This window comes from Chlorocebus sabaeus, chromosome 12, assembly GCF_047675955.1.
Source record: "Chlorocebus sabaeus isolate Y175 chromosome 12, mChlSab1.0.hap1, whole genome shotgun sequence".
Taxonomy (NCBI): domain Eukaryota; kingdom Metazoa; phylum Chordata; class Mammalia; order Primates; family Cercopithecidae; genus Chlorocebus; species Chlorocebus sabaeus.
The window spans coordinates 110337497-110353071 of record NC_132915.1 but is presented as its reverse complement, the minus strand read 5'-3'; the positions used below and the strand labels follow the sequence as shown (position 1 = coordinate 110353071).

Here is a 15575-nt window from a genome sequence, read left to right as displayed (position 1 = left end):
AGGACTCGGTCACTCTGGGTCGCCCCAGGCCCCACCAGCCAGGGTGGGGCTGGACTTGCTTTCAGTCTGAGTCACATGGAGCTCCTGGGAGGTTTTGAGCAGACCAGTGACTTGATCTGACTTGGTTTTAACAGGATCACCCTGCGGTACGGGCTAGGTGGTCCTTGCGGGGCAGAGCAGGGAGCCCTGCTGGGAGGGCTTCATGGAAATCCTAGCAAGTGGTGGTAGCGAGGGGCAGTGCCGCCGCCCTCTGGCCTGAGGCAGCAGGAAGAGAGGCGTTTGGGGAACCCCTGGTTTGTGCCCAGCACAGCAGCTCTGTGTCTGGGGTGAAGACACAGAAACCGGCACAGCTGCCCTCCCCACCAGGGTTGCAGCCTGGGGCTGTGAGCAGCGGCTTGGTGAGATGGAGGGGCATGGAGGCACCTGCTCACCCCAGGAGGGCGTGGAAGAGGTTGGGTATGAGGGGCTTCCCTGGAGGAGACCTTGGCACAGGTGGGCGCCCCTGGAGTTGAGACATGTTCTCTCGTGCAGGCATGCTTGGTGGGTGAGCTGTGTTGCGTGTAGCTTTGAAGCCCTTTCCACGCTGGGGTGGGGTGGGAGGAAGTGAGGTTGCCATGCAGGGTGCTGACAACATTGAACATCCAACTTGGGGAGGGGCTCCTGGTTTGCAGCATTTGCCCATTGCTGGGGTGTAACTGCCAACCGGGGCAGATTTCAGGAGATCAACCAGATGTCAGCCAGCTCACAAACTTCCCCTAGTCTTGACTGTCTGCCCCGAGCATCTACAAGTGGCTGGTTCTGGGGCCGGAGCCGGCTCCTCCCATGGCAGAGCTGCTGCCTGTGCTCCGAGGGGAGCCTGCAGCCCTGACCTGTCTGTCAGTTATACGAGTGCGGGAAAGGCTCACATGGCAGCAAGGTACAAGGCTGAAGTTGAAGTCCCAGGCGCTGGGTTAGAGCTCTTCACATCTGCCCCACACCTTTATAGGTAGACCCGGGGCCACACCGCAGGGCCCTGGCCATGGTTGGAGGCCTGCATACATTCTCCACTCTGCAGCGTTCCTGTGGGTGCTCTCGACTGTCTGTGCCCTCCTGGGACATGCAGGGTGGCTGTGGCCTCTTCCTGCCAGCCCTGCCTGTGGCCAGCCAGTCGGGGCCAGGGAAGCCCCAGCATCTTGCATGTACAGAGCTCCCCGTGGTCAGCTGGGGTGTGGAGGTCGGCAGGGTCTGAGCCGCCGCTCCCACCTCTCTCATTGGCCGAGAGTTTGGCCGGGTCACAACCACGCCACCATCACAAACCTGGGCTTGTTCTCCTGGTTACGGTAGAACCTCACTGCTTGGCCTTGCTCGGGGGTGCCACCTCCCCGCACCGTGTTTGGGTCTACAAACGTCTGTGTTGTGCTGGCCCCACTTCCTGTGGCTGTGTTGGGCCCACATCGTGGCTGTCCACGCATGGGTCACTCTTCAGAACATTGTCGTGGCCAAGCTGTCAGAGCCCAGTAGCAACTAGTCAGCCCCCACGAGTGGTTAGTTGGTGGGTAGAAGGCTGCCAGTGGCTGAGTCCCTTGGCACACCTGCCTCCCAGCGTGTGCCCCAAGCACCCCCCTGGGAGCAAATGGCGTGTGCCTGAGCTCCCTCCGCCGCCCAGGCCTTCCCTCCCGGGCCTGAGAGCAGTGGTTGGAGAGTCGTCTTGAGCTGGTGGCGCTTGGCTTGAGCAGCTTTCCCAACAGCCACTCACCTGGGTGGCTGGGCAATGGGGGTGAGTGAGTGGAGCAGGCCCTGCTGGGGCTTGACAGGTGCCCTCCAGAGCCTGCCGCGGCTGGGAGAGGTGGGGGTCCCCAAGGTGACTGGCCCTGTTGTGCTTCCTCGCTGCAGTTGTCGCCTGGTTGGGCCCGGAAATGGGACGTCGCGCCTCCTCGGGGAGTGTAGAAGCAGCCAGGGCCTCTCCAAGCCGCTGCTGTGACAGAAAGTGAGCGAGCTGCCAGAGGATGTCCACCACCACGACAGTCGCCCCCGCGGGGATCCCGGCAGCCCCGGGGCCTGTGAACCCACCGCCCCCGGAGGTCTCTAACCCCAGCAAGCCCGGCCGCAAGACCAACCAGCTGCAGTACATGCAGAATGTGGTGGTGAAGACGCTCTGGAAACACCAGTTCGCCTGGCCCTTCTACCAGCCCGTGGACGCAATCAAACTGAACCTGCCGGTGCGTAGCTGCTGCCTCCCCAAGAGCCACATTCTGCTGCTGCCGTCCTCTGTCCCCCTCATGCTGCCCCCACTCCTGGAAAGACTGCCACTCTGGCCTTGGGAAGGTGCTGCTAAGCTGGGGACAACCTGTGCCTCAGCAAGCCCACAGCTCGAAGGCACACAGCGGCCACGTGGGCGTGGGAGAGTGGAGGGCGGCTGCCCCAGGTGCAGGAAATAGGGAGAAGCCACGCGCGTCTGGGAGGAAAGCAGGTGGACGGTGATGGGGCTTAGGAGTCGAGGTTCGCTGGGGCCTTCTTCTGCCTCACTGGCTCCTGCAGGATGGCCCATCTGCCAGCTTGGCAAGCCCACTTGGAGTTAGAGGCAGAGATGTTGAGGCCTGCCTTCCGGGCGATGGTGCCCTCAGCTGCATGCTCATTTTTGACCTGGGCCCAAATAGACAAACCCTGAGCATTGCAGAGGAAGCCCTGGGCTGGTGCTTGGTGGCCTGGGCTCTAGGCTCTGTGAGGCCCTGGTCACCTGCAGGTTTAGACCCCGGAAGGTTTGGCTCCATCTCCAGTATGTAGACCTGTCCTGGGGTCTGCCCTAGCCCTGTGGGCTCCCCTCTGCACATGCTTGGGGTCCGGAGAGAGGTTAGGCAGGAGTTTGGAGCTGGCCAAGTGCCCACCTCACCATAACCCAATGCTGTCAGAGATCAGAAAGTGCCTCTGGGCCAGCCCCAGTCCTCAGTCCACTTGGGAAGGCCAGGCTGTGTCCTCTTGGGAATTGCGAAAATAATTATGTAGAATCTTTCGGTAATGCCTCTGAAAATCTCTTTCCTAGGATTATCATAAAATAATAAAAAACCCAATGGATATGGGGACTATTAAGAAGAGACTAGAAAATAATTATTATTGGAGTGCAAGCGAATGTATGCAGGACTTCAACACCATGTTTACAAATTGTTACATTTATAACAAGGTAAGATGCCGGCCCAGAATGCCGCTTGCAGTAAGGATTCGGGTGCTGTGTGGCGCGGATCCTCCGGTCATTCTTGCCAGTGCCAGGTGGACCTGGGCGCTTTGCAGCAGCTCTTGGGCAGGCTCAAAGCACATCACCTGGCCGGGTGCCATGGCTCACACCTGTAATCCCAGCACTTTGGGAGGCCGAGGTGGGTGGATCTCTTGAGCTCAGGAGTTTGAGATCAACCTGTGCAACATGGTGAAACCCCATCTCTACTAAAAATACAAAAAAATTAGCCAGGTGTGGTGGCAGGCACCTGTAATCCCAGCTACTTGGAAGGCTAAGGCAGGAGAATCAGTTAAACCTGGGAGGTGGAGGTTGCAGTGAGCCGAAATCGTGCCACTACACTCCAGCCTGGGTGACAGAGCAAGATTTCATCTTAAAAAAAAAAAAAAAAAAAAAGTATATGTATGTATGTATATGTATGTGTGTATATGTTATATATATTCATTTAGTTCTCTCCTGTGCTGCCAAATGTTAAATTATAAGTATTTTTTTGAGCTACAACTAATAATGTCCTTTGCAAGCGCACAGCTTCTTTCCTGACCGGTGACCTGGACTCTCTGTGTCTTCAGCCCACAGATGACATTGTGCTAATGGCCCAAGCCTTAGAGAAAATTTTTCTACAAAAAGTGGCCCAGATGCCCCAAGAGGAAGTTGAATTATTACCCCCTGCTCCAAAGGGCAAAGGCCGGAAGCCGTCTGCGGGAGTCCAGAGCGCAGGTACAGGGAGCCAGGGCGGGCAAGGGGCGGGGCCTCTGTGCAGTGGCACACCGATGGATGGGCTGGGACACGAGTCCCTTAGCCGTCTGAGCTGTTTCCCGTCTGTTGTGAAGAGCTCATGGGTGCTGGGTCTTGGCTGAGTGTGGCCTGTGGGTGATGTTGGAGGGGCAGCTAGCCCAGGGATACAGAAGACATTAACGCCAGAGCCGGCTGCCTTTGAGCCCACTCTGGGGAGGAGCTCATGGTCTGGGAGGATCGCCTGTCCCTGCTCTTCACCTCCCAAATCCTGCTCCCCCTTCCAGCTCCAGCCCTGAAGTCACTTCTTCCATGACGCCTGGGGCCTGTGCCCCTCCTAGGGCTTTGTCTCTTCAGCACTCATTTTATTCTCTGTGACCTGAGAGTCACTGTCAGCTGCCTGGCTCCCTGGTCAAGTAAGACGACCTCTTCTTGTTGGGGAGCACGGTGGTGATTAGTGCTGTGAGCCCTGGGATCCCACCTGGCCTGGAAACCCGGCACGCAGGCGTGTCCAGATGGAAGGGCTGACCGAGCGGGATGGTCAGTGCCGTGTGCTGTCCTGTGTTGCAGATGGGAGAAGCTGGGGACTTAAGTCCGGCCAGAGCCTTGGTCACTCAGCTAGTTACTGAGGGAACCGAGTTCGGTACCAGCTTTCTGTGACTCCAGGTACCAGCCCTTGACTGCCAGGCCATGGGACTGCCCTGGCTTCCTTGTTCTGCCTCCTATGGTCTGTGGTGGGGGTCTCCCCTTCATTCGGGGAGCCCTTAGCCAAGATGAGCCAGAGCAGTCCTGCCTCCAGGTTGCAGGGTCGGGGGCATCTCAGCATGGAGGGCTCTTCTGGCTGGGGGTTTTGGCAGCACAGAGCTGGCCCCCATGTTCTGGCTGGAGGGGTGGCACTGGAAGCTTCTGGAAATACTAGTAGAGCCTGGCATGCCAAATGTCCCTTCCTTGTCTTGAAGGTACGCAGCAAGTGGCGGCCGTGTCCTCTGTCTCCCCAGCGACCCCCTTTCAGAGCGTGCCCCCCACTGTCTCCCAGACGCCCGTCATCGCTGCCACCCCTGTACCAACCATCACTGCAAACGTCACGTCGGTCCCAGTCCCCCCAGCTGCCGCCCCACCTCCTCCTGCCACACCCATCGTCCCTGTGGTCCCTCCTACGCCGCCTGTCGTCAAGGTGAGCACACTGAGTCCGGACGGCTGGGGCGTCCGAGCCCAGCCAGGGTTCCTGAGGTGAGGGCAGGAGCAGCGGGCGGGGGCTCCCATCTTTCCCTGAGTGCCGGCTCCTGGGAGTGGTTCTCTCTGCGCCCTGGGAGGTCAGGCCGTTGTTCCTGACGCAGATGAGGAGACCTAGGCCTGGGGAGCTGAAGGTCACACAGCTGGTAAGGGAGGGTCTGGCTGAACTTGAACCCCAGCTTCTCTGGCCAGAAGCCCTGGCCAAGGGCTCGGTCAAGGTGGGGAAGGTGTGGGAGAGAAGCAAGGGTGGGGGGGTCCCAGTCCTCCCCTGCTCACAGCCAGGAGTGTGGTGCCAGCTGTACCCACCTGGGTGCATTGTGAGGTGCCGGCACCCAAGCCGGCCCCGCCTGTGGGCTCCACGTGGGAGCATGGGGACCCGCCTATCCTGCTCCCCACTTGGCTGGGAGCTTTTCACAGTGGGCCGTTGTTGGTCTCGGCAGGGAGTGGGTGCTCCCTGCAAGATTTGGGGCTAGCGAGGCCTGGTGAGTCTCCTGCTTTGGGCAGGGCCCGTGCCAGGCACTTATGTGTATTATCTTCTTCGATTTGATCCTCACAGCAACCCTCTGGGCAGACAGTATTTCCCCCATCTTACAGATGAGGAAGCGGGCGCTCAAAGGGGTTAAATGGCTCGCCCAAGGTAAAACGCCACCTCCGTTGCTTCCCCTCCCCGTGGCCTTCACTGCCTGCACTTATGGGTGGCCCCTGGCCAAGCCGCCTCCCCCAGCGGGGGCTGTTTCTGGAGCATGTCCCATTTGCCACGGCCAGATGAGTCCGTCCCTGCTCCCACCCGCCCTCTTCGGCACGTGCCTGGCGCTTGGCAGCCCGTGGGTGCCTGTCAAGGGTTGTGGCTAGCCGGCTCCGGCCCCTGCCAGTCCGAGGGCGGCGGCTTGGCTGGGCAGTGACTGTGGGTGGCTCGTCTCCCGCTGGGCTAAGGTTAGAAGCCAGCTGAGCTGGTCTCAGGGTGCACACTGAGCCCTGGCCCCGGAACGCTGAGGTGATGCCCATGGGTGCTGGGTGCTGAGGCCCTTGCAGGCTGCCCAGAGAGACCTGCACAGCCCCAGGGGGCCTGGACATTAGACATGAGTGTCTGCCTGGTGCCTGGCTCCGCCCCCAGGACACACCCGTGGAAGCTCTGTGGGTCGTCTCCCTCCTCTCCTTGCTTGAAATAGCCTTCAGTGGCTCCCGTTGCCACCGGGATGGAGTCCAGACTCGCCCACTCGCTCCCTGAAGTCCTTTGTTCCCAGAGCTGCTGTGGCTGCTTCATGCCTCCTGGTTGGGCTGCCCCTGCCCTGTGTCCGGAATGCTCTCCTGCCTCCTCCTTGTCCCGCAAAACTTGTGTTTGTCTGCGGAGCCGCTGCTGTCAGGCCCTTGTCTGGAACTTTCCTGCTGGTCTCTAAAAGCAGGGAGTTCCCAGGTCTCTGCAGCGCCGAGGTCCCCGGGTCCTGGCCTGGGTGCTTGTTAGGTGTCTGGTGAATTGCATGCAGCACCTCACACGGCTTGGGGTGTGAGGTGCGAGCCCACCCGGGACCCCCGAGCCCTCGGGGCTAAGGGAGAGAGGGGTCTCCCCACGCCCAGGTGAGGGCGGGTTTCAGAGTTGAGCCTGAGGGAGAGTCCCAGCCTCACCACTGCCAGCTGTGTGACCTTGGGCCAGTGACATGGCCCCTGAGCCTTGGTGTCCTCTCCTGTGGGGCCGTGCATGTGGCCGCTTAGCCCAGCGCCAGGCAGGCAGACAGACAGTGCCCCCGAAACGTGGCTGCAGCGACATGCGTCTTCGGGGCGGCGGCCTGGTTTCCGGGGCTCACTGGTTATTTCACTGTCGCAGAAAAAGGGCGTGAAGCGGAAAGCAGACACAACCACTCCCACGACGTCGGCCATCACCGCCAGCCGGAGTGAGTCACCGCCGCCGTTGTCAGACCCCAAGCAGGCCAAAGTGGTGGCCCGGCGGGAGAGTGGCGGCCGCCCCATCAAGCCTCCCAAGAAGGACCTGGAGGACGGCGAGGTGCCCCAGCACGCAGGCAAGAAGGGCAAGCTGTCAGAGCACCTGCGCTACTGCGACAGCATCCTCAGGGAGATGCTGTCCAAGAAGCACGCGGCCTACGCCTGGCCCTTCTACAAGCCGGTGGACGCCGAGGCCCTGGAGCTGCACGACTACCACGACATCATCAAGCACCCGATGGACCTCAGCACTGTGAAAGTACGTGGCCGCGCGGCAGGCCCTGCTCTGCCCACGTCCTGCGGATCTGCCGTGGGTGCTAAGGTCTTGTGCCGGCTGAGTGGGGGCTCTCGGGGAGCGGGGTCTCGCCTGCCAGAGAAGCGCACCCTCCGGACTGGCCCCTGCGGCCCTGGCTGTGGCTGGCAGGGCTCAGCGAGAAAGGTGTGCCCTGCCCATGGGTCCCGGAGTCTGTGGCTCTGTTGTTTATTCCCATCAAACCCATTTGGTGATTTAATTGATTTCCTTCCCAACTCCCATTCTGTATCATCAGGTCAGGGGGCCCCTAGATCTGGGCCACTCTCACAGTTGGCTCAAGTTTTAAAGCTACACTTTGCCTCCCTCAAGTCCTGGATACAGGCGCCTCACAGCAGACGGGAGTGAGGCGGCCGGTGGGGATGGCCTGGCTTCTGTCCCTTAAGTGCCTCCAAGCCCCACCCCCTCACCAGATGGAAGCGGGCCCTGGGCGGGTGGCAGAGCTGAGACTGAGAGCCTGGCCTCCCCCATGCCCGTCTTCTCGAGGCGGCAGCCTCTGCCTGGGCTCTTGTGTGCCTCGCAGCAGGTCAGAGTGAGTCTGGTCCCGGTGTGGGGTGGCGGGGCGGGTGGGGAGTGGCATTTGAGCTGCGCCGCCCCAAGGCAGGGTGAACTCCACCAGGTCTTCCCTGAGTGCCTTTCCAAACTTCTGGCTGGCACCTGGTCTCCCTCTGGGAGAGCTCTGAGCCAGCTCCCAGGGACATGCAGGCGGTGGAGGTGTGGCCCGCCTCCTCCGCCAACTGCTGGTGACCCTGGGAAGAGCTGCTGGGAGCCCTGTTGGGCAGTTTTTTGTTTTCATCCTGGAAAGCCAGTTGCAGTTATTCTGCACCCCCTGAACCAGGATCCCCTAATGAAAGCCTTTTCTTCCCTGGTTGACTGGATCTCGGCCGGGACAGACCTGGCTGGCTCAGGCCCCAGTGCCGGGTGCACAGTCAGGCGAAAGCGATGAGCGCGGCCGCCTGGCTTCACTGCCGTGGGTGGGGAAGCTGAGGGCCGGAGCCACGCAGCTCAGAAGCTGCCAGGAGCGTCGGCTCCAGCCTCCAGGGCCAGGGTTTGTGTGCCTCTACCACAGCACAGTAACAGGAATTTCTGGAACATCATTGGGGGTTCCAGCGTTTGTGCCAGACTGAAGCTCAGCTTAATTCCGTTTTGGTCGAAGGGTCTGATTTGCCCTTGAAACCATAATAAAGAAGCTCTAGAAAACCAGTTCACTTTAAAGTTGTGATCTGCTTTGTTCGGAGCTTCCCACCTCTGTCTGTCCGGGCGTGGGGAGAAGCCAGGTGCCGTGGCAGCACCTGCTGCCTGCGAGTGTGGCCCAGACGCTGCGGGGAAAGGGCAGTGAATCAGCGAGAGAGGCCTCAGGACCTGTAGATTTTACAGATGGAACTTTTGGGGATGGTTTGCCCCGGCACATGCTAAGGCAGAAAACAAGCTTTTCTCCCAACATCAGAGGCTTTCAGGTCCCTCTGTGCTCCCGGGTTCTTTCTGCCAGCCCTTCCTTCTGGGTGGGTCTCATGTCCGAGTGCACAGGGTACGGACCCTGAGTTGGGGGGCGCCCTCGGCGGGTTAGGACCCAGCCCCTCCATCTCACTGGCACCTGGATGAATGCAGCCTGGACCCCATGGAGCGGTTGGGGTAGATTCGCCCTGCCCTTGCGTGTGTCCTCCCTTGAGGTCCCCGACAAGGTCCCTCTCCTTGAAGCCATCCCGGGATGGGAAACTCACTCGCTCCGGCACAGTGTGACCTCTTTTTGCCCCAACTGGTGTGTTCCCAGTGGCCACCTTGAAACATCCGTCGACGATCCTGCCTCTGGCTACTCCCCGGCCGAGCCACCTGCACCTCCCAGCTCTGGGGACTGACTGTGTGCCCCTCCTCACCCTTGCCACCTGGGACTGTCTGCCCAGGCCTTGGTCTCAGTTCTCCCCTTGCCAAAGCCAGGTGGGACCTGCGGTGGGTTTTGCTCTAGGGTTTCTGTGTGGCCAAGTAAACGTGGGTGGGTGTCGGCCCACACGCCCCCATTGCCTCCACCGCTGTGGGGTTCAGGAACTGCCTCTGGATACAACATGGAGTCCCTTAGGTCCAGCTAGGCCCCTGGGATACCAGGGTGCTTCTGTAAGACACAAGCTGGCTAACAGCTACTGGCTTCCTCAAGGGAGAAATAACGTTTCCTTGTGTAGACTGAGCAGGCCCGTTATTGGTGGAATCTGACTTTCCTGCAGCCTCACGCCGCCCCGGGGCTGCCGATGGCATGTCGGCATGTGAAGATTTACCCACTTTGTGTGAAGGGACGCTCTGGACAAGGAAGGGGCTAAGGGACACCCGCGGAAACCCGGGATTTCTCGTTGAGCGCCTTTTTCTTCCAACCGGGAGATCTGTCTCGAGTCCCAGACCCTCCCTGCCAAGCCATCGATCACCCTCTCATGTCCTCACTTTGAGCTTCCTTGTGTGAGGTGCCGGAGAGCTGGGGTGTCCTGCCGGCCAGGCCAGTAGCCACTGTCCTGGAGCTGGCAGTGGCTCCTGCTCCGGAGTTCATCTCGTGGGGTGTGGCAGAGAGTCCTGAGGCCACAGGCCACGCTCACTGACCCCTGTCACTGTGTGTTGCAGAGGAAGATGGATGGCCGAGAGTACCCAGACGCACAGGGCTTTGCTGCTGATGTCCGGCTGATGTTCTCGAATTGCTACAAATACAATCCCCCAGACCACGAGGTGGTGGCCATGGCCCGGAAGCTCCAGGTAACCCGAGGTTGGGCACAGGTGGGGCGGCTCAGCTCGGCGCTGTGGGCATCCTGGCCTCGGCGTGGGGTGGGTGCCCAGGTAATTGTCCAGCTGAGGAAGGCCTCAACCTCATTCCCTCAACACGTTTTTCCCGAGTGCCAACCAGGTCCTGCCAGGCTCTGAGCTGGGTTCCAGGAGCTGCCGCTGGGGCAGGGCAGCCGGTGAGCAGGCGGGACCGCTGGGACTCCGTGGGGGTGTCGCAGCAGTGAGCCTTTCCCTCCAGGGGCTGGTGCGTGTACCAGGTGGGAGGGCAGATGCCCTTTGTCCTGTGGCTTCACCGACTGTAGTTTCCAGCAAGTCTGTGGCAAGGAGAGGCTTGGACACTAGCCTGACAGTGCAGCCGGTGGATGAATTAGATGACAGTGGCTTGTGTAGCATGTTGCTTTTCTGACAACAGAAGTAAAAGGCGGATTGGAGAAGACGCAGGAAGCAGTGGGATGTCTTAAGGGAAAACAGGAGTGTCTTGGTCTGGCTCTCAGCACAGGGACTTTGTGAACATGCACAGACCTCACAGAGATATTTGTGTGCGTGCACGTGTGTGCGTGTGTGGACCTGTGTGCATGCTCCTGCCTACATGTACATTTTTCTGCCGAAGTCCAGGTCCCGCACACATATTTTGCTGTGGGTGGATGCGCCAGAATCTATTCTTACCTTTTCTAATTGTGATCGCAGGTGGTTTGCTTTTACCAATAACAGCACCCCTGTTATAAATGTTATTTAATCAAAGGACTTGATTTTGGGAGGAAAGGGGAGAATTATGGGTACGTGTTCTCTTCCAGCGTGCTTTTCCTTTTCACGGGACCCAGAATGTCGTGTAAGATGTTCGCAATCCTTGCACAGACTGTTTTGAAATCCCCGAGCAGCCCGTGGTATTATTGCGGATGACACAGGACCCATAAAAGGGGCAGAGAGAGAAACTCGTTCCCCCGCTGCGGGTCCTGCTGCCTTTCCCACCCTCCCGCGCACAAGGCCTGCCCAAGGTCCTCTCCCAGGCACTGCTGCCATTGCCACCCTCTCTCTGCACTGGGTCCTGCAGGGGATGATGGCAGAGTGGTCCTGGAGGTCCCATTACATCCAGAGGAAGCCATCAGAACCCCGGTTTTATACCGAGACCTTGCTCACTGTGTCTTGAACCCAAAAGACCTTGCAAAGCCCAGTCTTCTGGAGCCTGGTAAATGCTGGGTTGAATTTAATGAGGGAGCTGGGCATAGAGGACGGAAACCCAGGCTTGCAGACCAAGCAGGGACGCCGGCAGCTCTGCCCTCCCCCGCCCCACTCCTGCAACGGGTGCCGTTGGATAGACATGGTGCTCACGCCTGTAATCCCAGCACTTTGGGAGGCGGAGGTGGGAGGATCACTTGAGGCCAGGAGTTTGAGACAAGCTGTCTCTACAACAGATTTTCAAAACGAGCCACGTGTGGTGGTGTGTCCCTAGTACCAGCTACTCAGGAGAGTGAGATGGGAGGATCACCTGAGCCCAGGCGTTTGAGACTGCAGCAAGCTGTGATTGCACTGCACTCCAGCCTGGGCAACAGAGTGAGACCCTGAGGCTGATGGATTTCCATGACTGAGCACTATTTAGCAATTGTACCATTTTATCAATTGAGCTGTGGGGTTAGAGCCCAACAGCAAAATGACCTGACCTGAATGACCTTCAAGGTTGTCAACCGAATGGGGGCGTGGATCGCTGCTCTGTGGGTTGAGTTGCCTCTGGGGACATCTGAGAGGAGAGCCCAGGATATGGGAGCCTGGGGTGGGCTTTTCCAGAGCTGGGTCCAGCCTGAACAGTGGAGGCACATCACGTGTGCAGATGGTGTGGATTCAGGTTTCTGAGCTTGGCCAAGAAATCTCCCCTCATTTCCGCATCACCGTGCATCCCTGTCTTCACTGGGCCTGGGCTGCCCCAGGGAGGGGGACGTTTGCTGAGAGGGGCTACTGAGGGCCTGGGTCCTGGTCCAAAGGCTTTCCAAAGTCAATTTTGATAGGAAGTTCGGGTGTGATGGCTCACGCCTGTAATCTCAGCACCTTGGGAGGCCAGGGTGGGAGGATCACTTGAGCTCAGGGGTTCAAGACCAGCCTGGGGAACAGAGCAGGACCCTGTCCCTACAGAAAATAAAGTAGGCTGGGCGTGGTGGCTCACACCTGTAATCCCAGCACTTTAGGAGGCCCAGACAGATCACAAGGTCAGGAGTTCGAGAATAGCCTGGCCAACATGGTGAAACTCCGGCTCTACTAAAAATACAAAAAATTAGCTGGGAGTGGTGGTACGCACCTGTGATCCGAGCTACTTGGGAAGCTGAGGCAGGAGAATCACTTGAAACCAGGGTGTGGAGGATGCAGTGAGCTGAGATCATGCCATTGCACTCCAGCCTGGGCAAAAGAGCAAGACTCTGTCTTGAGAGAAAAAAAAAATAGTAAAATATATATATATAAAATAAAATATTTACATATATATTTATATTTGAGACAGGGTCTCACTTTGTCACCCAGGCTGGAGTGCAATGGCATGATTTCAGCTCGCTGCAGCCTCGACCTCCTGGGTTCAGGCCATCCACCCATCACAGCCTCCCGAACAGCTAGGATCACAGGCGTGTGCCACCATGACTGGCTAATTTTTATATTTTTTTGTAAATAAAATATTGATAGGACTAGACTTTGGCCTTTTGGACCAACTTTTGGAGTTAACCCTTCATGAGATGTGATGCTCCAGTCATTTCCGGGGTGAAGAGATGGGAAGAGGTCAACACTCTTGGGCTCCTGTGGCTGTGGAGGACCCTGTCCAAGCTCAAAGGAAGACACTCTTTCCCATTTCACAGCAGGGGCAGCCCCGGGGAACTTCGGGCCAGCAGGCTAGAAGGATGCGTGCATCTTCTAGAGAGGGCTCATGGAGTTGGTGAAGGGAGCTGTGGGCCAGCTCCTGTGTCCCCTGCTCCCAGGCCTGTCCCCAAGAATTGCCTGGGGAGGGAGGGAGGGCGAGTTGGAAGCGACCACAGCCCCCCAGGCAGGTGGGACCCTGTCTCCTCCTGGCCCGACCTTCCTAACAGCTGTGTGTGCTGCCCCAGGGGCACTTCAGGAACCCTGAGGGCCCACACCAAGGGGCAGCCCCATGGGGGTCCATGTCTTCAGGGCACCCTCTGTTCTCCCGCAGGACGTGTTTGAGATGAGGTTTGCCAAGATGCCGGATGAGCCCGTGGAGGCGCCGGCACTACCTGCCCCCACGGCCCCCGTGGTGAGCAAGGGTGCTGAGAGCAGCCGTAGCAGCGAGGAGAGCTCTTCGGATTCAGGCAGCTCGGACTCAGAGGAGGAGCGGGCCACCAGGCTGGCAGAGCTGCAGGAGCAGGTGGGACTGGCATACCTGAGTAGGGTTCGGGGCTGAGGCGGGATTGCTGGCACGGCAGCCCAAGGTCTGTCCCTTTGCATGGTTCCCTCCTCTGCCCTGTGTCCCACAGCACCCGCTGCAGTGCCGCCTTGTAAAGGCACTCGGAGTGCCCTCCCCAGGTCTGTTCTGGGTGGCGCGAGCCTAACCCATAGCACACATGGGTGGCTGCGCTGACTCGTGGCTGGGATGTTTCTGGAGACCTGGCGGGCCTCAGGTGGGAGCTCAGTGGTCATGTGTGGTTATGTGTGCCTTGCTCTGCTTGAGAAAGGCCTGTGAGGCACTTGCAGAGGCCGCAGTAGTGCCTGGGCTCTAAGCAGTCACTTGCAGTGGTGTGGGGTGCGGGCTCCAGGGTCCTGAGGGCCCTGCCGTGCAGCTGCCCAGCCCCAGCCCAACCCCAGCCCAGCTGCCAGGCTGGGCGTCCTCCCCCTTCTCTGCCTCGCTTTCCTCGTTTGCAGTATGGGACAGATGTCGCCCCCTCTGAGCTGTCTCGAGGTCGAATTGAGAAAGATGTGAATTGTTTCCCCAAACCTCCGGCAGCCAGCCAGGTGCATGATTTCTGGGGCCCCAGATCGAGAGAAAATAGAGCAGGGCTATCGAGTCAGGAGGGGAACAGCATGAATCAGGGCTGCAAGGACAGCGATGGCCCTGCAGTCCCCAGAGTTGGGCCGGACGTTTGATTTTGAAGTGGCAAGGACACACGGCGGGGCAGACGTCTGTGGGCAGCTCCTCCACCCACCCGCTGTCTTCCTTGCACAGACCACCCAGAGGCAGGGACAGGCCGTGTCCTCACCTGGGCAGTGCCTCTCCTCTCCCATGGGGTGGCTGCAGTGGGGAGGGCGAGGCGCTTGGCACACTGCCAGCTGCAGGGTGGCCCCAAATAAATGCTGGCTGCTGGCAGTGGTTTGTTTTAACCCCAGAGACCTGCGTGTTATCAAATGGCTTCCCAGAAGTCACTGATGAAAATCTCCTTTGTGCGGGCATTTAAACTTCTAGAGAGTCCTTCCTCATCTAAACAGTGGTGATAAAAATGTTAGCTGCCCACCTAATGTAGATGACGGGTTCATGGCTGCAGCAAAGCACCGTGGCACGTGTATACCTGTGTAACAGACCTGCACGCTCTGCACATGTATCCCAGAACTTAAAGTATAATAAGTTCTTTTTAAAAAGTTAGCTGCCCTTAGCTGCCCTGTTGTGCCGCCTGTGCAGTGCTGAACCTGTGGCCAGGCAGCTCCTCCCCACTGCATGTGAGGAAGCCGAGGCAGAGAGGGCTCATGACTCACTAGGGGTCACAGGGGAGTGAGGGGCAGAGCAGGGCCCGGGTGCTCCTGGTTCACCTCCGTGCCCAGCGGAGGCAGCTCCGACATCGCCCCAAGCCCCCTCCCATCCAGGGCCCCAGGCAGCCCCAGTGGTGTGGGCTGTGCCCAACGCCTGCTCAGCTGCCTGCTCTTTTCCAGCTGAAGGCCGTGCACGAGCAGCTGGCCGCCCTGTCTCAGGCCCCCGTAAACAAACCAAAGAAGAAGAAGGAGAAGAAGGAGAAGGAGAAGAAGAAGAAGGATAAGGAGAAGGAGAAGGAGAAGCACAAGGTGAAGGCCGAGGAAGAGAAGAAGGCCAAGGTGGCTCCGCCTGCCAAGCAGGCCCAGCAGAAGAAGGCTCCTGCCAAGAAGGCCAACAGCACGACCATGGCCGGCAGGTGGGCTCCAGACCTGCTCAGGCTCCAAGAGCCCGGCGCTCAGTGTGCTACGGGGGCTCACGTAGCAGCAGTGCTGGGACTGGGGGCTTTGTGCCTTGGCCACCTGGAAGCCAGGGTGATGGGGGCGGGGAGACTGAGGACCTGATGAGACCTATGCTGGGAAGTCCAGGGGCTCAGGTGGTGCTGCTCAGCTGTCTGCAGGGCAGGCCTGGATTCGGGGCATGGAAGTGCTGCCACGGCCCGGTCTCCACATCTTGAAGCTTTTGGGATGTTTTCCTGGTCTGGGCCAAGGATCTTGACTTGGGGGAGTTGAACGCCC

At 59.2% G+C, this 15575-nt stretch overlaps 1 protein-coding gene across 3 annotated transcripts in view; it reads left to right on the top strand.

The window, feature by feature from the left end:
- Positions 1-15575, top strand: part of BRD3 (bromodomain containing 3) — a 36338-nt gene that overhangs the window by 12589 nt on the left and 8174 nt on the right. For all 3 annotated transcript variants that reach the window (XM_008005743.3, XM_008005741.3, XM_008005742.3), the window contains exons 2-9: positions 1873-2198; positions 3020-3157; positions 3775-3922; positions 4897-5111; positions 6993-7364; positions 10017-10145; positions 13336-13527; positions 15021-15256. In XM_008005743.3, coding sequence (XP_008003934.1) covers positions 1986-2198; positions 3020-3157; positions 3775-3922; positions 4897-5111; positions 6993-7364; positions 10017-10145; positions 13336-13527; positions 15021-15256 — 1643 coding nt within the window. In that variant the 5' untranslated portion in view covers positions 1873-1985. The remainder of the gene's footprint in view (positions 1-1872; positions 2199-3019; positions 3158-3774; positions 3923-4896; positions 5112-6992; positions 7365-10016; positions 10146-13335; positions 13528-15020; positions 15257-15575) is intronic.